General features: G+C 42.8%; 10 protein-coding genes across 10 annotated transcripts; 4 read left to right on the forward strand and 6 right to left on the reverse strand.

Annotated features, from left to right (window-relative positions):
- Positions 1 to 79: 79 nt before the first annotated feature.
- Positions 80 to 3,730, forward strand: EAE97_009271 (uncharacterized protein; the record flags this gene model as incomplete). The annotated part of the gene is made up of 1 exon (XM_038879786.1): positions 80 to 3,730. One exon carries the CDS (start codon positions 80 to 82, stop codon positions 3,728 to 3,730), a length of 3,651 nt encoding a protein of 1,216 aa, XP_038729342.1.
- A 423-nt stretch (positions 3,731 to 4,153) lies between these two features.
- Positions 4,154 to 6,626, reverse strand: EAE97_009272 (uncharacterized protein). The gene is made up of 4 exons (XM_038879787.1): positions 5,653 to 6,626; positions 5,413 to 5,590; positions 5,067 to 5,357; positions 4,154 to 5,000 (listed from the first exon to the last, which is right to left on the reverse strand). Exons 2-4 carry the CDS (start codon positions 5,542 to 5,544, stop codon positions 4,581 to 4,583), a joined length of 843 nt encoding a protein of 280 aa, XP_038729343.1. The 5' UTR covers positions 5,545 to 5,590; positions 5,653 to 6,626; the 3' UTR covers positions 4,154 to 4,580.
- A 588-nt stretch (positions 6,627 to 7,214) lies between these two features.
- On the forward strand, positions 7,215 to 7,639 carry EAE97_009273 (uncharacterized protein; the record flags this gene model as incomplete). Its single annotated transcript, XM_038879788.1, has 3 exons — positions 7,215 to 7,280; positions 7,433 to 7,517; positions 7,587 to 7,639. 3 exons carry the CDS (start codon positions 7,215 to 7,217, stop codon positions 7,637 to 7,639), a joined length of 204 nt encoding a protein of 67 aa, XP_038729344.1.
- Positions 7,640 to 8,372: 733 nt separating this feature from the next.
- Positions 8,373 to 9,838, reverse strand: EAE97_009274 (uncharacterized protein). The gene is made up of 3 exons (XM_038879789.1): positions 9,605 to 9,838; positions 9,147 to 9,466; positions 8,373 to 8,989 (listed from the first exon to the last, which is right to left on the reverse strand). Exons 1-3 carry the CDS (start codon positions 9,732 to 9,734, stop codon positions 8,666 to 8,668), a joined length of 774 nt encoding a protein of 257 aa, XP_038729345.1. The 5' UTR covers positions 9,735 to 9,838; the 3' UTR covers positions 8,373 to 8,665.
- A 204-nt stretch (positions 9,839 to 10,042) lies between these two features.
- EAE97_009275 (uncharacterized protein) lies at positions 10,043 to 11,652 on the reverse strand. Its single transcript, XM_038879790.1, has 3 exons — positions 11,369 to 11,652; positions 10,740 to 11,302; positions 10,043 to 10,690 (listed from the first exon to the last, which is right to left on the reverse strand). The coding sequence occupies exons 1-3, from the start codon at positions 11,502 to 11,504 to the stop codon at positions 10,358 to 10,360; spliced, it is 1,032 nt and encodes a 343-aa protein (XP_038729346.1). The 5' UTR covers positions 11,505 to 11,652; the 3' UTR covers positions 10,043 to 10,357.
- Positions 11,653 to 11,751: 99 nt separating this feature from the next.
- EAE97_009276 (uncharacterized protein) lies at positions 11,752 to 12,780 on the forward strand. The gene is made up of 2 exons (XM_038879791.1): positions 11,752 to 12,228; positions 12,281 to 12,780. Exons 1-2 carry the CDS (start codon positions 11,874 to 11,876, stop codon positions 12,538 to 12,540), a joined length of 615 nt encoding a protein of 204 aa, XP_038729347.1. The 5' UTR covers positions 11,752 to 11,873; the 3' UTR covers positions 12,541 to 12,780.
- Positions 12,781 to 12,891: 111 nt separating this feature from the next.
- On the forward strand, positions 12,892 to 14,377 carry EAE97_009277 (uncharacterized protein). The gene is made up of 4 exons (XM_038879792.1): positions 12,892 to 12,942; positions 12,989 to 13,025; positions 13,118 to 13,681; positions 13,743 to 14,377. The coding sequence occupies exons 1-4, from the start codon at positions 12,940 to 12,942 to the stop codon at positions 14,114 to 14,116; spliced, it is 978 nt and encodes a 325-aa protein (XP_038729348.1). The 5' UTR covers positions 12,892 to 12,939; the 3' UTR covers positions 14,117 to 14,377.
- Positions 14,378 to 16,223: 1,846 nt separating this feature from the next.
- On the reverse strand, positions 16,224 to 17,472 carry EAE97_009278 (uncharacterized protein). The gene is made up of 2 exons (XM_038879793.1): positions 16,914 to 17,472; positions 16,224 to 16,734 (listed from the first exon to the last, which is right to left on the reverse strand). The coding sequence occupies exons 1-2, from the start codon at positions 17,164 to 17,166 to the stop codon at positions 16,469 to 16,471; spliced, it is 519 nt and encodes a 172-aa protein (XP_038729349.1). The 5' UTR covers positions 17,167 to 17,472; the 3' UTR covers positions 16,224 to 16,468.
- Positions 17,473 to 18,357: 885 nt separating this feature from the next.
- EAE97_009279 (uncharacterized protein) lies at positions 18,358 to 19,371 on the reverse strand (the record flags this gene model as incomplete). The annotated part of the gene is made up of 3 exons (XM_038879794.1): positions 18,358 to 18,389; positions 18,448 to 18,789; positions 18,843 to 19,371. The coding sequence occupies 3 exons, from the start codon at positions 19,369 to 19,371 to the stop codon at positions 18,358 to 18,360; spliced, it is 903 nt and encodes a 300-aa protein (XP_038729350.1).
- Positions 19,372 to 20,381: 1,010 nt separating this feature from the next.
- On the reverse strand, positions 20,382 to 21,858 carry EAE97_009280 (uncharacterized protein). The gene is made up of 4 exons (XM_038879795.1): positions 21,497 to 21,858; positions 21,203 to 21,448; positions 21,057 to 21,144; positions 20,382 to 20,992 (listed from the first exon to the last, which is right to left on the reverse strand). The coding sequence occupies exons 1-4, from the start codon at positions 21,584 to 21,586 to the stop codon at positions 20,904 to 20,906; spliced, it is 513 nt and encodes a 170-aa protein (XP_038729351.1). The 5' UTR covers positions 21,587 to 21,858; the 3' UTR covers positions 20,382 to 20,903.
- Between the last annotated feature and the right edge of the window lie 1,373 nt (positions 21,859 to 23,231).

Here is a 23,231-nt window from a genome sequence, read left to right on the forward strand (position 1 = left end):
TGTATTATCTCTCATTCTGTATGCAAGTAGTATCTTCATTCCGACTTTCTGAGAATTATATCTGCAAGACTCTCTGGAAATGGCAATGAGGATTACTTTGTCTGGTATTGCTATCCTTGGAGCAGTCGTTGATGCTATACCATCTATCGCATACCCGATCAATTCTCAGTTCCCTCCCATTGTGCGCGTGTCAACACCTTATTCATATACATTTCCCCAATCAACGTTTACTTCAACATCCCCTCTCAGCTACAGCTTAGCAGATTCGCCTCAATGGCTCTCCATTGATAGTACTTCTCGAACATTATCAGGCATACCATCTAGTAGTGATACTGGCTCTGGAATTGTGACAGAGGTTGTCTTTGGAGTAATTGCAAGCGACTCCTCTGGATCTGTGACGTCGAATACGACTCTAGTAGTGTCCAAAAACTCACCACCGACAATTAAAATTCCAGCCGAATCGCAACTTTCTTCAGAATGGCCTTTTTCAGCGCCATCAACGTTATTATACCATCCTTCATCATCCTTCGAGATTAGCTTCGACCCGTCAACTTTCTCAAGTCCTAGCGGCACAGCTCTTAAATACTACGCTTTAACAGTCGATGATACACCTCTGCCTTCATGGGTTCTTTTTGACGAGAATACCCTTACTTTTAGCGGTCAAACACCAGAGTATGCTTCTCTCATACAGCCACCCCAGACTTTCGGAGTTCAGCTTATTGCTTCGGATGTATCAGGATACTCTGGAGCATCGATCCCCTTCAACATTAGAGTTGGGGTACATCTACTAGCATTTAGTACTGTAAACTCAGTTGTTAATGCTACACCAGGAGTGGAAGTCAACTACACGGGTCTACAAAACAGTCTGCAGCTCGATGGACAGCCCGCCAATTCTTCAAGCATAGTCTCGGTTACTGCTCAGACGCCAGAATGGCTTGACTTCGATAATACTACTCTCAGTCTGATCGGCACACCACCTTCCGATGCCATTTCGTATAACGTCTCCGTACAGGCTACAGATATATATGGGGATCAAGTTAATACTGTGGTGCTCATCAAAATAGCTACAGCATTATTTGTTGGTCCTATAAGAGACGTGAATGCAAGCATTGGTTACAAATTTTCTTTTAGCCTCGGTGCTTATATTGGAAACAATTACGATACTACATTAACAGCACAAGTATCTCCACCAACGGACTGGATATATTTTGATGCTCATAGTTTCAAAATATCAGGAAAGGTGCCTACATCTGCTAAGCCCTCGAATATCAATATCACACTTACGGCAACCTCCAAAACATCGAGACGCTCCAGCTCTGAATCTTTCAGTTTAGCCATTCAAGCATCAGATGGCTCCTCTTCTACAGGTGTTCCACCAGCATCGGGTACATCTGCAACATCTGGTGTAAATTCACCTGCGAGCGAAAATTTGAGCAGAGGAGTCATTGCTGCAATTGTTGTTCCAGTGTTGATTGTTTTTATCGCTCTCATTCTCTGTCTGTTTAATTACCGCAGAAAACGTTCCAGTTCCTCATTACGTTCAGGAGGACCTTCCAAAGAGGATATCTCAGGTCCCATAAGAAGTACGTCTAGTATAGAACGAGCATATTCTGCTAAAAAGATCGAACCTTTGCAGCTCGATACCTCTGGCTTCTCCATCGATGCTAGTTCTAGTGTTTATACATCAACTACCCCCAATATTGTGGTTCATGACAATCGCAAATCTCTCCGACGATCACAAACTTTGGCTCCAAAGTCGAAGTTTCGCGAATCCCAAAGCTTCGGAAATAGGGCGCGCGCAAATTCTGAAAATGCACTTAGTAATACTCCAAATCGGAGTACATGGAGAGATACTCGAGAAACGGACTATACTTTGGATAGTGCGAGAACAAATAGTACTAATATGCTACAACGGAACTATTCAAACTACTCACGGAAAGGGCACACGCGACGATCGCAATATGTTGTGAGTAACGATCCAAGGTTGAGGAATAGTGAGATGAGCCAACTTGGCAATCAAAGTCTCTTTGGCACCAACCCTTCTGATGGTACGATATTGAACTTGACGGATAGTAATTTTTCAACTTCTCCTTTGGATAACTTCTCCGTGTTATCAGGAGATTGGAGCAAAGCAACCCGAGCACCTCTTGCACCACGACAAAACAAACAAAGTCAGAACCAGAACAACGAGAAAAAACGAGCCCATCGTAAATCCACAACGCGAAATCTCAATTTCGCATTAGCAGAAGGTGTAGATAAACGGCTGAGTGGGCTTGGCCACGGAGCTCGAGAATCAATTTCTTCATTCGATATCTTGAATTCACCAGGTCGTAGAGGAAGCATAGGACATGGTCAACATCCCAGTCTCGCACGCAATTCTCGCACGTGGAAAACGGTTCATACTCTGGATAACGATGTTGATAAACATCGCAGTGCAACAAGCGTATACTCAACCACCTCTACCGACCTTCTGAAATTCGGCCACGCAACGGTGTCGCCAAGTGGCGGCAATGAAATGCTAAGCATAAAACCCGTGCCTAAGAGTCCTCGGGCCCCGGCACCAATCTGGGAGTCGGAAACGGGAGGAAATAGTAGAATGTCATATAGTAGCATTAACACACGACCAGTCTCTCGTCGCGGAGGCGCATCTCCCTTTTTTAGCGGAGGAGGTATGGCTTCTGTGCGTCGCAAGGCAAGAAGAAGTTTTGCGGATTCGCCAACCGTGCCGGAAGAAGTACATGTTGGCGACGAAGTACGAGCCGCTGGTGCGGGGATCAATAACGATTCGTTGGGAATAACATATCCGAATGGATATTCGAGTGCTAAAGAAGGAACCAGACAGTTGAGATCGTATATCCAGGCTACATTTAGCAAAAGCAGATTGAAGGGCAGCGACAGTTTGGTCAGCTTGGATAGTAGATTCGAGAGTGTGAGTCCGAGTATGCAGGAATTACAGATTCATCAAGAGCAAGTGCCTAACTCGGGAAATGTTTCTCAGAGTCAGAGTAGGCATACGCAGCTTTTAGAAATAGAGAGAAGAGAACGAGAACGAGAAAGAGGAACAAGACAACAAACCACAGAAACTGAAAATGGCAGCGACATCCTCCCCAGCGAATTCAGCGCCGGCAGCTGGGAAAGCATGGGCGAAAGCACAGATGTCGATTCGCAGCCCAATTTCATACGTCACGGCACTACCCAGACGATTCCTCGAATCCCGCAACTCCCTCCTGTGGGCGGTAGCACGAGCGGATCTGGAACTGTAGGTGCAAGTACGACGGGAAATACATCGCGAGGGAGAAGCTCCACGCTCGCCATCCCGCACTTCTCGCCTTTCTTGTCGAATCCGTATACCCCCGATCTCGAAGAATCTGCAAATGCTATCTGGAATGAGCAGAATCCATCATTACGACGATCTACAGAGGCGGGCGTCAAAGGAGATGATTATTACACCTCTGCTTCACATCCCCACTCAACATCACATTTGCATTCTAAAGAACCCTCTCAAAAACCCGAACATATTCTCCACGAAGCACGCGAAGAATCCCCCACGATGGGAAATCTCATCGTGGGTCCCAATGCGCGCATGGTGCAGGGGGCGCATCGCAGACCGGTAAGTGTGGATTCGAGAGAGAATAGGAGGATTGGGAGTACGAAGGCGAGGATTGGACGGCAGGTGGAGGGGATAGAGGTGGGAATGGGGAGTGAGGGGGATTTTAGCGCGTATATTTGAGGGGTTTTCGTTTTTGTTTTTGTTTGTTTTTGTTTGAGGGAAGGGGAGGGGTAATTGCAGATTGTGTTTTGGTTTGCGGGATGGATGGATGAATGAGTGGATTTTTTTGGGCGAGTTTATATCTTGAGATGAGATGAGATGAGATGAGGAAATCGAGTGATCGTATAGTGAGAGGGGGTGATGGATAAGATAGGATAGCATAGCATAGCATGAACAAGATATGAATCGATACAGTACAGTATGTTACGAAACATACGCAGCGATCTTAAACATGACATGAGAAAAGTTACTTGCCTACTTACCTACTTACCTATGAAAACATGAATATTAATCAATTTATTGTTATTGATAGTATGAATCACAGTGAGCAAGTGGAAGTATTTCGAAAAGAAGCAAACGAAGAGTAAGAGTAAGAGTGTGTAAGTATTATGAAAACAAAGTCGGTAACTGCAGATAGATATAGAGATGAAATTGAAATTGAAATTCGTGAATAATCATCCGTTTCTTCATGATACCTCATCCCATCTCATCCCATCTCATCTCATTCACTTCCTTTTTAGAAAATACAAGAAGGTAAAATTTTTAGAAAAAGCAAAAAAGCAAAAAGGGATCATTGGGGTATTCCATATATCCATCCATTCCCTAAACACCAATGAACACCAATTCCATCGTAACGTATCGTATCGTATTCCCGGATTATCAAAATCTCGCTATTCACCCTATCCCATCCCATCCCATCCTATCCTATCCTATCCTACGCTACGCTATGCTATGCTAAACTTTTAAATTGATCTATTGATCCCTTCCCGGCAAATGTGCACGCTATCCACGCATGCACGCTCAAACCCATCTAAATCCTCGTAAACCTCGTCACATTACTCGCAACACTGTAGATGCTACTTCTGGGCGCAGGCGGGGGTCTCAGATTCGCAGGATGCATTGCGGTGGGTGGTCTCTCGACACCCGGCACGATGGGACTACTTCTATCCATTTTCTGATGATCGTAGCTTTCGCCGACTTCAAGATCTGGGTGAAATGGTTGCGGGTCTGAGATGACGGGTTTGGAGATGTGGATTTGCGAAGCGCGGAGAGGGAGGCGGAAGGGGAAGCGCGATTTGCGGCGTTCGGCGGGATTGCTGTAGTAGGAGGGGAGATCGTTGTTGATAGAGGAGGGGAGAGAGAGACGTTTCTCGTAGGGGTTGGGGGCGTCGGTGGCACCGTGGGCGCGGAGTTGGCGTGCGGTCTTGGTTTTGGTTGTGAAGATTTGGGACTGTGAGTCTGTTAGTGGACTTGTTATCAAAGAGAGGGAGTAGGAGTGGAAGGAAAGAGGACTTACGGCTATACAATTGATACCTCCTAGAATAGCTGAAAGACATCCTGAAGAGATGACCACACGCCACATAGGTAATCCTAAGTTTTCAACAGAAGTGGCATTCTTGTTCAAGTTTCCAAGGATATTGAAACCAAGAGCTAACATGGAGAGACCAAGGAAGAGAAAACCATTGTGGGGACAGAGGAGAGGCCAGAAATTCTCGAAGTATTTCTTGAAGAGGGTGAGCTCTGAAATGATAAGGAAGATTCCGATAGAGCTGGTGATAAAGTGAGAAACTCCATCAAAGAAGAAGAACTAGATGAGGTGTTAGCTGGGCACTAGAGTAAGCAAGAGGGAAGAAGGGACTTACGTTAGAGGTCTTGACGGTCATGACAAGCATGATCCAACTTGCTGCGATAACATCGAGGAGTGCTATAATGTTCATAACACGAATGATGTTAAGAACCACAAAGCCTCGACCGGCTTGTTTGACGTTCAACATCGTGATTGTGTTGTATTAAAGGACGAATATATGTATAGTTTTGAATCTAAGAATGTGTTAGCCAAGTCTCTTGAGCAATCTCCCAGACGACGACAAGAAAGAACTTACAATTGTGGTAAGGAAGCGTAGTAGTAACTGCCTGCAGTAAATAGAAGAGTTTTGGAATACTTTCAAAGTATGTGTGTAGTAAGAATTAAGTATGAAACTTGGTAAGTTGTGTTGTATAGTTGTAGTTGTGTATAGAACTTTTAGAAAGATCGTGAAGAAGTGAAAGATTATAATTTTCAGAGTGAAAGAAGTAAGAAACCGAATCAGAATCAGAATCTCAAACAGGAGGAAAAGAAGATATATTAAATAAAACAGTTGTTCGTTATTGAAGTCCCGACTTCATTGTTTGAATAATTCTAACAATAGAAATAACGATCTTTTCGAATGAGTCCTATTGTCTTCGTCAATAGACAATAGATACACAAGACGAAAAGGTGAATGTGTATGACGATTGAAAGAAGTATCCCCCAAACCCTTTGACTCGAACTTTGACGCCAAAAGATATAGCTATTGTGGGGTGAATGAACTCTTTATTATCCTATTATCTACCAAAGGATGAAAGGAAATCCAATAACATAGACACGACCTAGAGATTCTTTGACCATTATGTACAACCTCTAGAACTCATTCAGAAGAGAAATCCAGAACGGGCAGAAATCAATGGATGAAATCAAGTAAAGTTTGATCACCCAAACTCGGTTTGCTTCAAGGTGTGTAAGGAGAACTCCTCTCTGGCGCGAAAGAGTTGAAAAGACGCGCTTGACATCGATCATCGTAGTAACAAAGGTCCTTCTTATCCAATGAAATAGAAATGCAATGCATGAATTGATTGTTAAGTCAGAGAGAGGTTTGGAAATAGCTCTGTTTCGTGATATAAAAGTAGAATTCCAATCATTGGATGAAAAATGCCTTTTGGGTAAGGATGTTTCATGATTTGAATGTATACAGAGTGCTGAAAGAAGAGAAAGAAGAGAGAAAACGAGAATGAAGAAACTTATAGCCAATGAAAGGATAAATGAACATTCTTTGTAAAGGACGTACTGCATACAATGTACTTGTATGTGCAATTCTTTTTATAGCTTGCGGTTGTAAATAGAAACAGACTTCATTCTATCGTATAATCGTAGACGAACCGATCCGTATCTAGTAAATATCTCCTGCTTACCTACTCACCAGTCATTTGAAACAAAACGAAACTTCCAAGTCCTCATCCTCCAATTAAATCCCATGATTTTTGTATTCACACTCTACAGTATTCTATGATTTCTATTTCTATTTCTACCTGGGCATCCTATCATATTTTATCTATATTCATATCCATCTATTCTCACTAACCCTCCAATCCACCAATCAAACCTCTCAACGCACCTTCGCTTAATCCCATCTTCCGATTCTCCGTATCAATAATCCAGAACATTCATTTCTCATATCTCTCTCCCTCTCTCTGTCTCCGTGCATATATCTCAGCCTCACCATTCATTTTCTCTTTTCCACAATCTGACCAAACCCTCACTTGCATTTTGCAAAAAGTTAAAAGGCCACGCAGACACACGACACATCTCTTACACTCACACACAATTTACATCTAACACCAAACTCTTTTTATACTTAATTAATCCAAAATGGCCAGAGGAAATCAGAGAGAAAAGTCCCGTGAGGCTAATGCTAAGAAACAAGCTCAACTTGCTGTATGTTTTTTTTCTTCCTATGTTGCTTTTAGGTTCCTGGAATTTCTATCTCTATTCGCATACCATGTTATGACTATACTGCTGCTCTCTTACCCTCCCTATCTCTCTCTCCCTCTTCAAATACATATACTAACCCGCCCCTCCCCAAACAGAAAGCCGGAAGCGGAATGTCGAAATCGCAAATGCAGGCCGAGAAAGATAAGACCCGTGTTCTATTAATGGAAAAGCAAAGGAAAGGTAAGATTCCCCCCATCCTCGATTTATCATTCCATCCATCTGTCAACGCCTACTAACTCTCCCTCCCAGCCGACGAGAGAAAAGCAGCCGAAGCACTCGCCGCCGCACAAGGAAAGAAATAGATTTGATTCCACTCGACATCTCTTATCTTCCGATGTTATCAGACCTCTCCAATTCGATCCGATATGATACAAAATTACAGAAAATCCTACAATCTGAAGAACGACTCTCAAAGAACAATTTCCCCCTCCCAGAGCGAAAGAATGGAGTTTCAAGGCAGGCAGACAGGCGCGAAAGAATTTCGCAAAATCCCCGACATTTCTTCTATCCCGGAATTTCATTTCCAATTTTCATTTTCCTTACACATTACAATAAATTTGAATTCTCCATTCAAGGTGTTACAGCGTTGGAGCAGCATTTCGGTCCTTCAAACATAAAAATTCTAGAGTACGCGTGGGAAATCTTTTCATTTCGAGGGGTGTTGAAATTCGGTCGTTTATTCTAGAATGCGTGGATTACCTAGGCTTTGTTTCCTGTGATGGGTGGATCGTATGGATAGATAGATGGATGGATGGATGAATGTGGCAGGAGTTCATTCGTTAAATTCGTTGTGTGGTGTCAGAACCATATGATATGGGTAGGCCCTTTAATAAAGTTTCTCAATGACGCTGTGAGATTAGAGTTCTTTCTATGGTGTTGAGCGCGAAGTAGCTGATATCTGGGGATTGTGGATCCTGCGAATGGCCTACTCCATATGACCTGCCTCAAAAGCCGCCCCCCCCAAGTATAATAACTGCTCTCAAAATTACGGCCCACAGAAGATGACCGATTCCAAAACCCGGCCTGCAGAATCGCCCGTTCAGTTTATAGCCCCTATTTCATACCCGAGAAACATGCAATCTCATCGTTTGATCTTCGGATTTCGTGAATTTGGAGGTTGATAATGTATGCATTCTCTTGTCTAGGTATATAAGTCTTTTCTACGCTCACCAAGTCCCATGTAAAGAACCACGCATATGTATGACCCCTCATGGCCTTGGCACATTCGAGGGAAACTTCTCTCGCAATGCAAATTCTCTCTTCACACGCTCAAACCATACTACCCTCTGCACCCCACAATATCAATTTCTCTTCTTGCCTACTCCTCTTCAGTCTTGAACACTCACACCCGCCTCCTTTTCATCCGCGGCCTTTCCCCCCTTGCCAAAAATATAATCCTCCAACTCCTTATACGCAACCTCCAAATCATCATTCACAATAATCTTATCATGCACTCCCTCCGTCTTCGAATACTCCAATTCCAGCTTTGCCTGCTCCAAACGCTTTTGAATCGATTCTTCCTTTTCCGTGCCTCTTCCGCGCAATCTCTTCTCGAGAACTTGGTAGGGTGAGAGGTCTGCGGTGGATGGAGGAGAAATGAATACGTAGCGTGCTGGGAATGGTGGGCTGAGCGCGTGGATTTGTTTTACGCCCTGTGATTTACTCGTGTTAGCAATTGTATTCTTCCAAAACAGTGAGGGGAGGAGAGAAGAGAAAAGAGAGGAGTAATCCTTCTTTCCCTCCCCCCCTCTTCCTCTCTCCAACAGAGCCAAAAATCAAATCTCGAAAACAAAAAACCTAAACACGTACCTCCATCTCAATATCCAACACGACAATCTTTCCCTCCCCCCTCTTCTGCTCAATCATCTTCCTACTGGTACCATACCTATTCCCGCCAAACTTCGCATGCTCGACAAAATCCCCCGCCGCAATCATCGCCTCAAACTCCTCCATCGACACGTAGTAGTAATCCACATCGCGCTGTTCTCCGGGACGCGGTGCCCGTGTCGTGTGCGAGATGGACGTGGTGAAGAGCGAGGGGTGGTTGGCCAGGAGCCGCGAGTAGAGCGTGCCTTTTCCGACGCCCGAGGGGCCGCTGATGATTATGGGGTTGGTGGTGGGGGGGATAGCTAGAAGAGGGGAGGTGTGTTAGTTTTATTGTTTGAGTTTGATTGCAATGTCAATTGCATTTCTCTTCTAATATAGAAATTAAGAGATCTTTTTTTACTACTCCTTCAACAAGAGCAGAAATAAGAAAGAGAACATACGAGACATATTAAAATTTTTTGCAAAAATACCCGTGCTAAGATTCCGTGAACAAGGTCTAGGGAAACGAATGGCAATTGAGGTTTTGCGTAGTATACTATGTCGCAGGAGTGGCGGTTGGAGAAAACACATATGTGTAGAAAACGATATTTAGGAAGTGGAAGTGCTTGAGGGACGCTTAAATGATTGGTGCGTGCTGGTCGTGCGATAAAGCTGGGGAAACCCCTTATCGACGTTAGCGCTTGGGGGTCCTTTTGGGGCCGGAGATTTTAGGCCAGGACAGCCAGCCACATCACACTACTCTGATGCGGACCGCTGGATGGAACCTCATGGCCAGACCTATTCAATATCAAGCAAGTCCTCACCAAATCACTTGTTTGATCGATCAATGCAATATCAATAATGCACAGTCAATTGATGAGATTAACTACCACTCATTCGATTTCCATAGACAGAATCACAAGATATGATAAACCCGAAGAATCAAAAGAAGATCTTATTATTTACTATTGAAATGAACCCTCTGGATATTAAAGAAAAGGGCTAATTAGGCAAAGGAGAAATGTAGCAATATTCAGTTTAGAAAAGCCCGGCTCCACAAAAGCAGTCCATTAAACTCTCCTCTAATCTCCTGTCAAAAAAATTGTCGCTTTTGGCAAATACCATCTCGCCATCATGAACACAACCAATCATCCAAACTCACCAGATCCCAGCATCACCACCAACTAGCCATCAATCATATCCCTCGAATTCCCCTAATAGCCGTTCATGGTCATTCTTTGGGAGTTTCTGCTCAATTCTCTATCAGCAGATGGACTGATTGGTCTGCTGCCAGCATGTCCTGCAGCACTACTCTCCTTGAGTGCCAACAATTGCTTAGCACGGAATGTTTCGTAATGGATTTGAGATGTAGTTTCGATGAGGTCTTGGAGATGGGTTCGGGTAAGGAAGTTTCGTAGGTAGACGAATTCGCAGTGGTTCTCGTCTTCGACATTGATAACACCCCATCTGTTTTGACGTCCTCGAACTGGTTTGCCTCCAACAATGATATCCTTCTCAGATCCAACAACGGCGAATGGAATGATGTCCTGATATTGTTAGTATGCTTGCTTGAGATATCAATGCAATATAATATACCTTAATTTGTGCGTTCAACGCTTTCTCTTCCTCATCAAACTCATCATTCTCATATGGGAACATCTTCAAGTTGTGGAAAGCGAATTCCTCCTTTATACGCTCCTTAAATGCAGCACGTTCCTCCAAAGTCAAAGAATCCGACTTGGCGATAACTGGTACGACATTGACAACATCTGAAAGCTTCTTCAGAACCACGATATCGATTGGCTTCAAGGCATGGCCAGAAGGTTGAATGAAGAACAAGCAACAGTGAATACGGGTATCTTGAATATATCTCTCTCTTTGAGCTGTAAGTTCCTTTCGGAGGTATGCAGAGTGTTGATCTTTAATGTACTTGACGATTGGATCCCAGCATCTATCATTGTTGACTTGATCTCCATAACCTGGGGTATCGACAATATTGAGTCGCAGCTTTACGCCGTTCTCCTCGATGATATGGGAAACGGTTTGAATTTCGGTGGTAGATCGTACTGGCTCATCTGGAGTGAGTCTTCCCTTGGAATCGATCAAATGTGAGGCAAAAATGGTGTTGATGAGGGTGGATTTTCCGAGACCAGTTTGTCCTACAAGATAAATCTATTAGAAAACTCTCTCAAATCACTTGTCAACAATATACCAAGTAAACTCACCGACGCAAATGACGTTGAACTGGAAACCGCGTTTCAAGAGCTTGCGCTCAATTTGTGATGTGATACTATCGAAACCAACATGGCTTTTTGGGAATACCGAAGGTTGAGGAGCATGTCTATCATTTATTGTTGACATCTTGGAAAGAGTGTATTAAATCTTGAGGCTTTCTAAACGAGGGTGTTATCTTTGAATTGAATAGAAACAAAAACGAAGATATCTATCTTCGAAGGTAATATGCAATCAAAAGTCGTTGATAAAGAACAAAGTTAGGGAAGGAGGTCAGTCTCCAGATTATTTTGGCAATATAGCGTACACTTCAGGGGAAAGTAATTGGGCAAATCTAAGCTAATCTTAAAATGCGCTAGCTTATCTGTGAGTGGAAACTAGTGAATTAACCATGCGAGCCGAGAAGTGAAAGATTCAAGATTTTGATGAATCAGTATCGACAGTGAGGTTGAATATCCATACGTACTTTATTAACTCTCCTTCGATATCTCAATCAAAATGGCGACAGCTCATGCTACTACGACGTCGATACTTTCGTCATTTCTTCCACGATTGGCACCTGCAACAGCAACTTTCGCAACGAGGTCAACAACTTTATATTCGCGACAATTGTCCCATCCATTACTTCCAGTACTCGCCATTCCATCTGCGATACATCTTAACATTCCCGGATTTCTCGAAGGATTATGGGAGGGAATATTGAAAGCCGTACCAAAGAAGAAGACTTCACATATGAAGAAGAGACATAGGCAAATGGCAGGCAAAGGATTACAAGATGTTACAAACTTGAATAGATGCTCTGCATGTGGTCACATTAAGAGAGCACATTTATTATGCCCATATTGTGTTGCTGGTAAAGGTCTTCTATATGATATATCAGAGGATGGCGGTTAACAACGATTTAGAAATTAAGACCTTATTCAAGACCAATGCACACGAAGCGAACGCCGCTGCAAGAGAAGCCAGAGCAGATGAGATAGCTGAGCAGAAAGTAAGGATAGAAGCAGGCAAAGCAAGAGCTGCAGAGGGAAAGACTAAGAAAGAGGTAGAGTTAGAGCAGTTGGAAACTAAGCGGGCAGAAAAGAAGGCAGCTAAGGATGCCGCGAGAAAGATATATGAGGAGAAGAATCCCAAGCAGATTATTGGCTCCAGAAGAATTGATTAGGTGATTATGAGGGGTAGGAGGGGATTGGAGGGAATCAGAAGTTATGTGAGATGAAGGAACTGGTGAGAATCAGAAATGGAGATGATCATATCATGTATGGCATCAGCCATAGCGTTTGGGACATGGAGAAGAGATCCTGAACCGTGAGGTATATGTCCTCAGAACTGGTACAATGTTTTAACTTGTACATCAAAATAAGAATATCCTACTGCATCATCAATATCTGAAATCTTATCTTCGTGTTATGTAAAATGCGTTTGCTGAAATTACCTGTGAGGTCATGATATTTTCTTCAACCCCGCCAAAGCTTCCAGAGCTTCAGCTTTATTCACAACATCCACCAAAAACACCCCCTCTTCCAAAACCCATATACCCTAACATTCAAATGAACCGGTGACAATGGTATGTAAACCATTGAATATGAAAATGTATGCGCTAACGTTCAAAGTCGAAACAATACCTTACAACGCACACGATCGATGACGGTAAATATTCCAAACTGCCCCTCTACCTCACCATTCCCCGCTTGCACCAATAGCTATACCTCCAATACAGCCTTCATGCTAACCCACCCCAGCCCATAAAACAGACATCTTTTCCCTCGCCGTAACCCCCAGCTCTATACTCTCGGCCTCCGGCACATCCTCTCTTAAAGTCCACAGCACACTCACCACGCCCCCTTCTCTAACCCAAACTCTCCCCGCCCACAAACTCGGCTGTCACCACATCTGCACCTCTCGATCTGGCACTATTGCAGCATCCGCCGGTTTCGATGGTACAGTTAGCATTTGGAGCTCTTCTCCAAATGCAGACGGATCAGAAGAATGGTCTCATCATGGCCATATCCTCGATGGCAACAAGCCCGGTGAAATCTGGGCGCTAGCATTAAGTGCTGATGGAAACTTTCTTGCAGCAACGACTATTGATGGAAAGATTGGAGTATGGGATTTATTACAAGGAGCTGAAGAGAATGCGGGAAAGAAAAGTGTAGGCAAGAAGATAAGAGAGTATGAGACAAAGGGAAGCTTTGGACTATGCGTGGATATCAGTGCGGATGGAAGATTTACGGCCAGTGGGCATGAGAACGGAGGGGTTTATGTTTTCAATAATGATACGGGAAGAATGGTACATAGTTTACCTGGTGAGTTCCACATGTCAATTGATATAGGACGGGACAAGAGCTAGCATACTAACGAGTTTAGGACTGATCCAACCCATCCGCACCATTTCCTTCTCTCCTCTCTCTACCTATCTGGCTGCCGCTGGCGATTCCACAACCATTGCCCTCTACTCCGTTACCCATGGCGAACAAGTCGCTAATATGACAGGCCACACAGCCTGGATTTTCAGCATCGACTGGAGTTTCACGGGCGAATATCTAGTTAGTGGTGCTTGGGATGGCAAAGCCAAGGTATGGAGTGTCGAGGGAAGAAACTGCGTGGCGACGCATAGTGAGACGGATAAAGCGCTTTGGGCTGTCAAATGGTTGCCAAAAGTGCAGGGGAAGAGTGAGGCGTTTGTTACGGCGGGGGCAAATAGGAGTTTGAGCTTTTATAGAGAGGCTACAGGTGGTTGAGTTGATATTCAAGAGAAAAGGAGAGGCTGTAAAGAGAGAATGATGAGCTTTGCTAAAGCTACTGCATCAAGACTATAGAGTCAAGTTTCATGCTCGATGTGAGCGAGGGGATGTAGCTCAGTCTTGAGCCATAATTAAAAGTTCTAATGGCTACCTACATGCGGTACAATTCCACAATAAGTAGCTCAATCACAAATACGAATTCAAGCGAAGATATTGCAAGTTGCGATACCATAGCAATTCTTTGATGCCGAAACATTATTCACCAATCCTTCTTTCTTCGTCCACTGCCTTTACATCTACGCTCATATCATTATCACGTTTGCAAGCTGCTCTCCGTATCACTAAAGTCCAGCCTATGCCGAAGTTAAAGCTCTCAGCAAAGGATTAGACGTTCAGGTTTGGTTATGAAATTTACCAGATTTTCAGAGAATGGTTTAAAGGCTTTTAGAGCTAGCTAGCTAAAGTTACCTGGTTATTAGTTGCCGGTTTTGAATTTGGCGTGAGCTCAGAGTAACTGGATGCCGATACTTCATGTAATTACCTGGTAGTAATAAGTGCATCTGATGAGACCATTCATGTCGTTTCGCGAGCTGCTGATTGAAAATTTAAAACTTCTAGATGTTAGTGCTGGATGCTCATGCTGGATATGTTTTACTTGCCTGTCTGATTATGTTGTCAAGTTAATAAATCATATCAACATACCTTACAGTGACTTATACCTCCCTCTCTATAAACCAACTTTAAGAGAAGGAGTTAATATTCATACAAAAGTATTCTATACTCCAATCCAACGCTGCAAACCCAAATATGAAGATTCTAGGCAGATACCAAGATGCAGACATAGATGCAAATACAGATGTGAATAGGACAAGATAACCAGGACGAAAACTAGAGGGAACGAATAGGAGATTCCTCAATCTAAGATACCAATGAGTAGTGATTTTATTGAATGTCAGGTAGCTGTTATCAACGAATTGTCATCAACAAAAACTGAGGGTCATCATGAGCTGAGAGAGCAAGAAAGAAAGAAAGGGACATGTAGTTACTGTAATACTCACACTCCTCTAGATCTAAGATATGGATGAGCGAGGAATAGATGATGAATGAATCATGCATACATGGTTGATGAATGATGATCAGATGGATGTGTAATTACAGCGCCTACATACAAATACACATATCGATATCCATATCCATATTCCTCAACCCTTCATCTTGGTCTTGCATAGAGTCAGAGAGTCAGGAGCTGTATTTAGGTATTTAGATATCCCAGTATTGAGTTAGTTAGATGCAGATTCGAAGACATACACTTCACATAAACCTTATACATACATATATATACACACATACGAAACGAAACAATCCGACCAAACCCAACCCAAACAAAAATACAACACAACACAACAAAGACTGTAAGCGAAAACACCTCCTCTCCCCTTTTCCTGACCACACAAAAAGCCAACAAAGAAAGCAACCAAGCAAATAAACGAGCAAACAAACAAATTATCCTCCTGCCCCTCTCAAATTTCTCTAACTTCTCTGGACTCTCTAACTCCTCGCCTATAAGCAAAATCCCTCGAGTCCCAAGTTCCAGAGTTCCAGAGTTCAATTACAGTAACATATCTAACCCATACTTACCCATATTTACTCATACCCATAAACACCCACAAACCACACACAACAAATTTCAAACTCGATGTCAATATCGATACCCTATACCCTATACCCTATACCCTATACCCTGTACAAAGTACTCAGTCAGTACCCAATACTCCACTCACAACATGAAGAACTCTAATTCTCGGGACTTGGAAATTTGAGAGCAGATGTGTGTTCATATACATACATAGACATGTATATCAACTCTTTATAACTCCCATTATGCTTACTTACTCTTCAATCCAGAAGGAAATAGGATAGAAATAGGAAAAAATCTTTAGGAGATGATGAAACGATATTGAAATGGAGGAGTCTCTCGAGGGGGGGTGGAATGTGGAAAGTGTGTCAGCTTTTTAGATTTCTGTAATGGTGAAAATATGATATGATATGATATGACACATGATACCCAGAAAGGAGATATATGAATCAAAACAACAAAACAAAACAAAACACAATTGAACATTTTCGATTTAATGAACTATCTATGCCATCTCAAACTTCGCTCCACTAACTACAATCGTAAAGAAACTATCCTGGTATCTCTGAAATATGCACAAATTCACTTCTCCCACCTCTCAAACCGCATCACCTCCTCTAAACCATCCTCTTCTACCCCATCTAGCACCTGGCTACGATTTCCCCTCCACGTCGACTTTAGCCCCCCCCAATACAATCAAACTTCTCTGCTCCCTACAACAAAACCGCGCCAACGAATCCCACAACTCCCAAGAATCCCGGAACAACCAAAACTCCCGCGCCACCCGTCGCCGTAGCTGCGCTTGCACCAGTCGTGCTTCCTGTTGCGCTAGCGCTCGATCCACTCGATCCAGTTGCGGAAGCGGTTCCGGTAGCTTTTGCTCCGCTTCCGGTTGCTGTTGCGCTTGTGGAGCCGGAGCTAGAGCCAGAGACGGATGCTGTGTTTGTGCCTGTGGCGGAGGCGGAGGAGGATGTGATGGCTGTTGGGTTTGGTTAGTGTGTTGCACTTGTTATTTCTCTCTTGATTATATCGCTTCTCATCTCATGCTATTGACAAGAACCCCAAGCTGGGCCTACGGAACTTGCTGTTCGCTAATCTCTCCCGTCCTTCCCTTCCTTGTATAACATAACTCCCAAAATCGAATAATAGAAGACTTACTAATGTTAACTCCCGCGCCCTCAAAACATGTGGCTTGGTAAGAGCTCACGGCCTCCTTGTAATTATCCCCCGAACATTTATCCGTGATGTTGCCCGCAACAGCATGTTCCAATGTTCCGCAAAGAGCCTTGAGATTGGAGGGATCGGATTGAACGTTGATGGCTGCGAGGAGACATGCGGGAGGAGTGGCGGTTACGGAGAGCGCGTTGGAGAGGAAGAGGAGAGAGATGGTGAGGAGAGTTGGAGTTTGCATTTTTGCGGTTGGCGTTGAGGGAGGGGGTGGTTAAATTGGTATGGAATGGAGATGAGGTTGGGTTTTGGAATCTTTCGCAAGTATTGTATTGTATTGATTTGACGTTTGAAAATGTAATTGTAATTGGGACGGTAGATTTATAACGAGAGAATTCAATAACTAAAAGAATGTGTATGTAACCTTCACGATGAATAGATCGATAAATAAAAGAGAGGACAGCGACAATACGCAAAGAAAATCTAAAGAATCAGTTTCTTTCTTAGGAAAGATATCTATGTACGATATGTGGAAAGGAAAGTTGTAAATGTTTCAAAGCTCCAATTCGTAAAAGAAATGAAGGTCGCCAGAGATTCCTCCTGTTCTGATATGAATCTGCTGAATGGGGTTTAGTGGGGCTTGGCCCTGCTTGGCGGGGAAGGATTGGAATTTGGGGGACATGCAACGCTAATTTTAGAGTTGGGCTTTAGGTGCTTTAGTGTCAGGTACCCGAGGTTGGCTTGTATTTATAGGCTGTGATGGTGGAACTAATGGAGGGGGATATTTTGGATTGATGGTTTTTTGATGTAATGGGTGGTTTTGATTGCTCTGTTTTGAATACCTATTGTGCTATACGTACTTGAGAACAAGATGATAAGATACATAGAAATCGTAGAATGAAGTACCTCGCATGAACATCAACCTCAAAAGGACCCAGATTTGAAAATTTGAGTTAACCTTAGAGTTTAATAAGTGAGTGGGGGGGTGATTTGAGACTGAAGATGTGCACGTGAAATTTGAAATTTGATATGAACCCTTTTCTGTTGATGAAATGATGGTCAGAGAGCTCAGTAAAAACATCTTATGTCTATTGATGATGTAGATAATGCTGGTGATAAAATGTGTGTTATTCATTGATTTGTAGTAGAACATTATAAAAAGAGAAATATTATTAAGACATCTCTGGGCAATCCATCCTTCCTTCATCTTACACACGTCTAAAAACTCCAATCCAACATACGATCCAGTCATATACATGAAGTTCTCCCACATTCCTATCCCAAGCGTCAAGCCTCTTATGGGCGACTGCTATTTCCATCATATCGTAAACAGAAAACTCATGTTTTCCCCATTCTAACGTTGTGTGTGTGGTCAACCTGTACCAAGAAGAAAAAGAAAAAGAAGAGGTGACGCTTTCATCTCCCATTCATTCACTTATTTTTCTAGTAAAGACATGGACATAGCACCTGTATAAATATTAGATTCAAGCGGGGAATATGAATAATCAGACAAGAAAATACTAACCAGAGACTCCACCAAACATTCCAACTCCCTGTACGGCAGCATTCGGGAACGCAGCTTGTCCACAAAGACAGCTACATGAGCATGTTCCATCAGCACCAACTGTCCCAGTCCCAGAGGCAACTGTCGCAGTAGAAACTGCAGCGGCAGCTGAAGCAACAGCACTTGAAGAAGTTCCATTACTGGCTCCGCCAGCAGAGGACCCTCCTTGGATGGCACTCTGGGTTCCAGTACCATTTTGTGCAACAGCCATTGCTTTGAACTGTGCTTGAGTTTTGTCGGCAGTGGGATTGATACTGAAAACCATTCCTGAACCACAGTGACCAGCTTGACGACAGTAGAACCCTGCATTTGTATTAGTATTGTTCGTAATTTAATGACATCTGGAGTACACTAACATTGAGGAGTATCAACCATGACTTGCATAGCCATTGCCGGGGGTGGACTGATGGTATTATTAATATTTGGTACGAAACCAGTATCCATTCCACCGGTAGCCAGCTTTTCACAAGGTGTTGTGAAAGCTGACTGTGTGAGAGTGTGATTTGCCATTTCGAAATTGAAAACGATCATATCCCCTATAGCAGCGTTGACCGTCTCAGGTGTATAGACCTTTCCAGCGGGGCCTCCCACTACAACGGTATGGGTTGCCTGTGCTGCTGCTGCTGTCGCACCAGCTACTTGAGCAACAGTTTTCGTCTCGGTCACTGTTTTAGTTGCAGCCCCATTGCCATCGTTGGTCCAGATAATAATGATGTCCTCACTCTTAGCTTGTACAATAGTGATCTCTTTCTTGTTGACAACGAGCTCTGATGATCTCTCAGCGAGTTTCGGCGTAATTATTCCCCGCCCAGCCAAGTCATGTTGAAGATTACTGGCCAATACCAGCTGTGCTGCACACAATGCCGCGATAACTGAGGATCTCATGATGAATATATTAGGATATAAGGACTGAATGCCGTATGATATAAGATGAATATGAAGGAATGATATGTAAGCCGCGCTGCGGAGAAGAATTAAACTATCAAAGTTGTCTTGGCTTGTGGAATGATTGTGAGTTGACTTAAGTAGTAAAGTAGCCAGTTGTCGAGGGCCTGCTCGTGATAGTAATTAATAGACAAAGTAGAGAAGGAGAATGAAAGTTTTCACAAGTTTATGAATGATAGAATGTCGAAAAACAATGCATCAGGTCTTGGGGAAAGTCTTGGTATAAATTCAACCATAAGAATTGCAATACCAGGACTTGAAGACAAAATGAAAAGCACTTGCTTCGAATATCCTTGGTCGAAACGACTCAATGAACGGAGGAGAAAAGCCTCCAGGATTTATCGTACCACTCGGAGACCTACTCGTCCGGATCTAATTCAATTGAACTGCCATAATAGAGAGAAAAGCACTAGTAAAAGACATAATTCAAGGTTGCAAGCCAAAGATCCAACGTTTTAGAAACGAGGTTTGGATGAAGATGTGATGAAAACCCTTGTCGTCGTGCCAAGCCCAGACACAAGATAATCAGAGATCTTTTATCCCTGTATTTTAACGCCAAAGGTCACTGAAGATTGGATGCACAGGCTATAGTATAGCCTATATCGAACTCCAATCTTTGCCCCATAAGAACTTTTTACCCCGGTCCAGCCCTAACAGTTACTGTTTTGGCACCTCCTGTGGCGCGTGCCAGATTCGTCTCAACTATCATAATGGGACGACGGGAGACTGGATATAAGTAAACTTTAATGTTGAGATCCTTGAAAGGGCTAATGTCTCGAACGTTAGATTTGGAGATGAAAAGAAGGAGAAATTTTATCTGATAATTGATGGAAGAGCAGGAAAAGATTATGAATTGATGGAATTCTCGTTACTGAAGTTTTTTGAGGTTGGATATGCTGGGAGGTAAGATGAAAGTGACCGTTTCAACGTATGCCCACGTTTAGTAATGTCTGTCTTCCGTATAACTCTATATAAAATGGACGTGGCAATCATTCCCACAGAAATTGTCAATTCGAAGTACCCATTATCGACAATATCCTTAAGCCAGTAACAAGGGCTCATGAAGTCCCCTAGTTCCACATCTAATCATAAGCATAATCATGAACTCCTTTGGGGATGTAATCGTGAGGGTAGTAAAGAAACTTAGGTCAAGGCGCAATGATGTAAGGTACCCGTTATCAATCATGAAACCATATAATACATGTCTCCTATACCTGCTGTAACATTGGGTCTTCCATAAAGTACAAGCTAACATGAGATCATCCCTCATATGTTTTTGATGGATATGATACCTCCCACAACGGCACAACATGGCACAGCTCGGACTTCATCCCAATGTCTTCATGATCCGGCTTAAATAAGATCAGATGGTTCAAACTATCCGTGTCACAGATAGTCGCAGTAGTGATAATAGTTCCCTCAAAAAGGATTCGTCCTATGCCTTATATTCATTATGTACCCTGACTTGGTTCTTACTTTTGCTGTTGGCCTTCATACAATCCAGTATAGTAGCCGGCATAGTACCAGGACATCAATAAATTCTTAAGATTTTCATCGTGAACTGTGAGAGAATTCCACGTCAGCTTGGATCTCACGTATAGCATAAAAACGCTTGCACGTCTTACCTTGACCAATTAACTGTGGTGGTAGTATTGCAGCTTTTGAAGATGAAGAACCAGATTTCGTCGCTTTTGATGCGGATTTGTCACCAACCTAAAGATGCATAAGAATCAGTCAAGGTGTATATTGGTAGACCATTTTCAATGCGTACCTTTGGTTCGTTTGCTGTCTGGGTGTGGTCGTCGATTTGCTCAAACTCGCTTTGCATGTCAACATTTTCTTCCAGCGGTTCTTCAACAACTATTCCATTATCCTCATTCATCCCCCCTTCCCTACGAAAGGTTAGCAATGTGATTACGGTCAGGAGAAGACGAACTTGCAATCCATTACTTTGGTTCTCGAACGCGTTCAACACATCCTCAACGTTATCCCCTCGGGCATAGATACTGTGATACTTCTATTTTGATATTAGCAAAGTCCACATAATCGCGTTTAGATTCTTTACCTCATATTCTTGTAGAGCTTCATTCCACGAGTCTACAAGCGTGGAATCATCCCATACTTCTGCATGTGAGGCATTATTTTGTGACGCCATTTTGCAATTTAATGGCAGTTGTGGTTGGAGGGTGACAGAAATCGTGAAGTTGAAGGCAACAGGATCTACACAGAATATTTCTCCTACTACGACATTACTTTGCTTAGAATTGATTGATTGATCAGAAAATTTTTGATGGTATTTTCGTTCTGCTCCTAGCTTAGAAATAGCATTTATTACTTCGCAGTATTGATTTTTCGGCCTTTCGCGTTAAAGCGTGACTTTCACGTGATATCAGCTAGGGGTGTCAACGTCCGCACCTTGATCTCTTCCATTGATTGCTCATAGTCTGAACTTTGGATACGAGAGAATAGTCAGTATCAAAACTTAATTCTTGAAGACATGCAACAAAACTTTGCATTAAAAAATGATTGGTCAAAACATGTTAAATACGAGTGAATCCTGATTCCAATGAGATGATTATGTTGATTCACGTCTGGTCAAGTCTATAGTCATCTGTCGATCTTGGCTTCGGTTGATACTACTATCTACATATTTCTGGTCTGATATTCAATGTCTCTTCATACACGAAGCAGATGCCGTATATATTCTATCAAACTTTCGGTATGATTGGAAACTTTTCACTATTATATGTTGACTTGGCTCGATTTAAGATATATAACGTCCTGAGTGATGAAGTATAGACAAAATAGTAGCTACATCTTGTCATGATGTACACATATAGCTCGCCAACTCACAGTCATATTACTTCACATTTGATATCCACCCCCACAATCTCGCCTCCACAAACCTCCTTCTTCCCTCCCTCTAGCTCCCCTTCTTGATATTATCCGCCATAAACCTAAGATAAACTTTTAAAGATCTCTTGGCTTCACAGACAGTAGCTTTAAAATCCATTTCGAGCCAATCAACTCAGCCACATCCCGCTTGTCAAAATTCTTCTCCCTCTCTTCTTCGCTTCCCAACTTTCCTCTCCGCCAACTCCATTTGTATAAGAACAGCATCTGATATTTGACAATTCCATGCTCACGGAGAAGTCGTCCTCTCTATTTCGACATTACCCAAGGGAAAAATCAAATACTAAAGTTCAGTTCACCTCTTGAGGTCGGTCTCGTTGTTTTCAAACGATTTAGCGAATATCATGTACAAATCATTACCAGCGAATTGGCGTCCAAATGTAATGAAAGTAGCTGTATATATAGTTGTTATAAGTATGAAATTATGGTATGAATGAAGAAAACTACGTCGATTGAGAGGGCGAAGATACGGAAGGGTGGTGGGTGTCATGAGCGGGTCAAGATAAATGAGGGGAGGAGAACTGCGGAGTTGATAAACGAGGGACTGGGACATGACGTGTTGGAGCTTGCGAAGATTGCTTTGGAGAATCTTGGTGATTGATGATAAACTAGGTTGTGATCACTGAGAGAAGGAACAATGCTCGCTTTGCAAATATTAATAAGATTTGATAAAATCGCCATCGCTTGCTGACTTATGATTGAACGTTAGCCATCCGTCCATGATATGTACAACGCCATGTGAATCACCACTATTGTGTCACAACGCCATGCTAACCTAGCCCATACCTACATACGCCAAAGCCATGCATATAAATGCCACCAGGTGAATAGACTAAATAGTCAGTAGAGACGACCCAATAAAATCTTCCAGGATATGCAACGTGTAT

The sequence above is a fragment of the Botrytis byssoidea genome, assembly GCF_014898295.1.
Source record: "Botrytis byssoidea strain MUCL 94 chromosome Unknown BBYS_021, whole genome shotgun sequence".
NCBI lineage: Eukaryota > Fungi > Ascomycota > Leotiomycetes > Helotiales > Sclerotiniaceae > Botrytis > Botrytis byssoidea.

What these genes read in the sequence shown, in the direction of transcription:
- EAE97_009272 (XM_038879787.1), bottom strand. Translation starts at nt 5,544, where the DNA reads ATGTTGAACGTCAAACAAGCCGGTCGAGGCTTTGTGGTTCTTAACATC. An exon ending in TGACCGTCAAGACCTCTAAC is followed by an intron (nt 5,358 to 5,412) that starts GTAAGTCCCTTC and finishes CACCTCATCTAG; the next exon opens with TTCTTCTTCTTTGATGGAGT. An exon ending in GAGGTATCAATTGTATAGCC is followed by an intron (nt 5,001 to 5,066) that starts GTAAGTCCTCTT and finishes ACAGACTCACAG; the next exon opens with TCCCAAATCTTCACAACCAA.
- EAE97_009280 (XM_038879795.1), bottom strand. Translation starts at nt 21,586, where the DNA reads ATGGCGTCACAAAATAATGCCTCACATGCAGAAGTATGGGATGATTCC. An exon ending in AAGCTCTACAAGAATATGAG is followed by an intron (nt 21,449 to 21,496) that starts GTAAAGAATCTA and finishes ATATCAAAATAG; the next exon opens with AAGTATCACAGTATCTATGC. An exon ending in AGACAGCAAACGAACCAAAG is followed by an intron (nt 21,145 to 21,202) that starts GTACGCATTGAA and finishes ATGCATCTTTAG; the next exon opens with GTTGGTGACAAATCCGCATC.
- EAE97_009277 (XM_038879792.1), top strand. An exon ending in AACGCACACGATCGATGACG is followed by an intron (nt 13,026 to 13,117) that starts GTAAATATTCCA and finishes AACCCACCCCAG; the next exon opens with CCCATAAAACAGACATCTTT. An exon ending in AATGGTACATAGTTTACCTG is followed by an intron (nt 13,682 to 13,742) that starts GTGAGTTCCACA and finishes TAACGAGTTTAG; the next exon opens with GACTGATCCAACCCATCCGC.
- EAE97_009278 (XM_038879793.1), bottom strand. Translation starts at nt 17,166, where the DNA reads ATGCAAACTCCAACTCTCCTCACCATCTCTCTCCTCTTCCTCTCCAAC. An exon ending in GGGCGCGGGAGTTAACATTA is followed by an intron (nt 16,735 to 16,913) that starts GTAAGTCTTCTA and finishes CAAACCCAACAG; the next exon opens with CCATCACATCCTCCTCCGCC.
- EAE97_009274 (XM_038879789.1), bottom strand. Translation starts at nt 9,734, where the DNA reads ATGTGTTTTCTCCAACCGCCACTCCTGCGACATAGTATACTACGCAAA. An exon ending in AAAAAATTTTAATATGTCTC is followed by an intron (nt 9,467 to 9,604) that starts GTATGTTCTCTT and finishes CCCCTCTTCTAG; the next exon opens with CTATCCCCCCCACCACCAAC. An exon ending in TGTTGGATATTGAGATGGAG is followed by an intron (nt 8,990 to 9,146) that starts GTACGTGTTTAG and finishes AGTAAATCACAG; the next exon opens with GGCGTAAAACAAATCCACGC.
- EAE97_009276 (XM_038879791.1), top strand. Translation starts at nt 11,874, where the DNA reads ATGGCGACAGCTCATGCTACTACGACGTCGATACTTTCGTCATTTCTT. An exon ending in ATGCCCATATTGTGTTGCTG is followed by an intron (nt 12,229 to 12,280) that starts GTAAAGGTCTTC and finishes ACAACGATTTAG; the next exon opens with AAATTAAGACCTTATTCAAG.
- EAE97_009275 (XM_038879790.1), bottom strand. Translation starts at nt 11,504, where the DNA reads ATGTCAACAATAAATGATAGACATGCTCCTCAACCTTCGGTATTCCCA. An exon ending in GTTCAACGTCATTTGCGTCG is followed by an intron (nt 11,303 to 11,368) that starts GTGAGTTTACTT and finishes TTTATCTTGTAG; the next exon opens with GACAAACTGGTCTCGGAAAA. An exon ending in CGTTGAACGCACAAATTAAG is followed by an intron (nt 10,691 to 10,739) that starts GTATATTATATT and finishes TAACAATATCAG; the next exon opens with GACATCATTCCATTCGCCGT.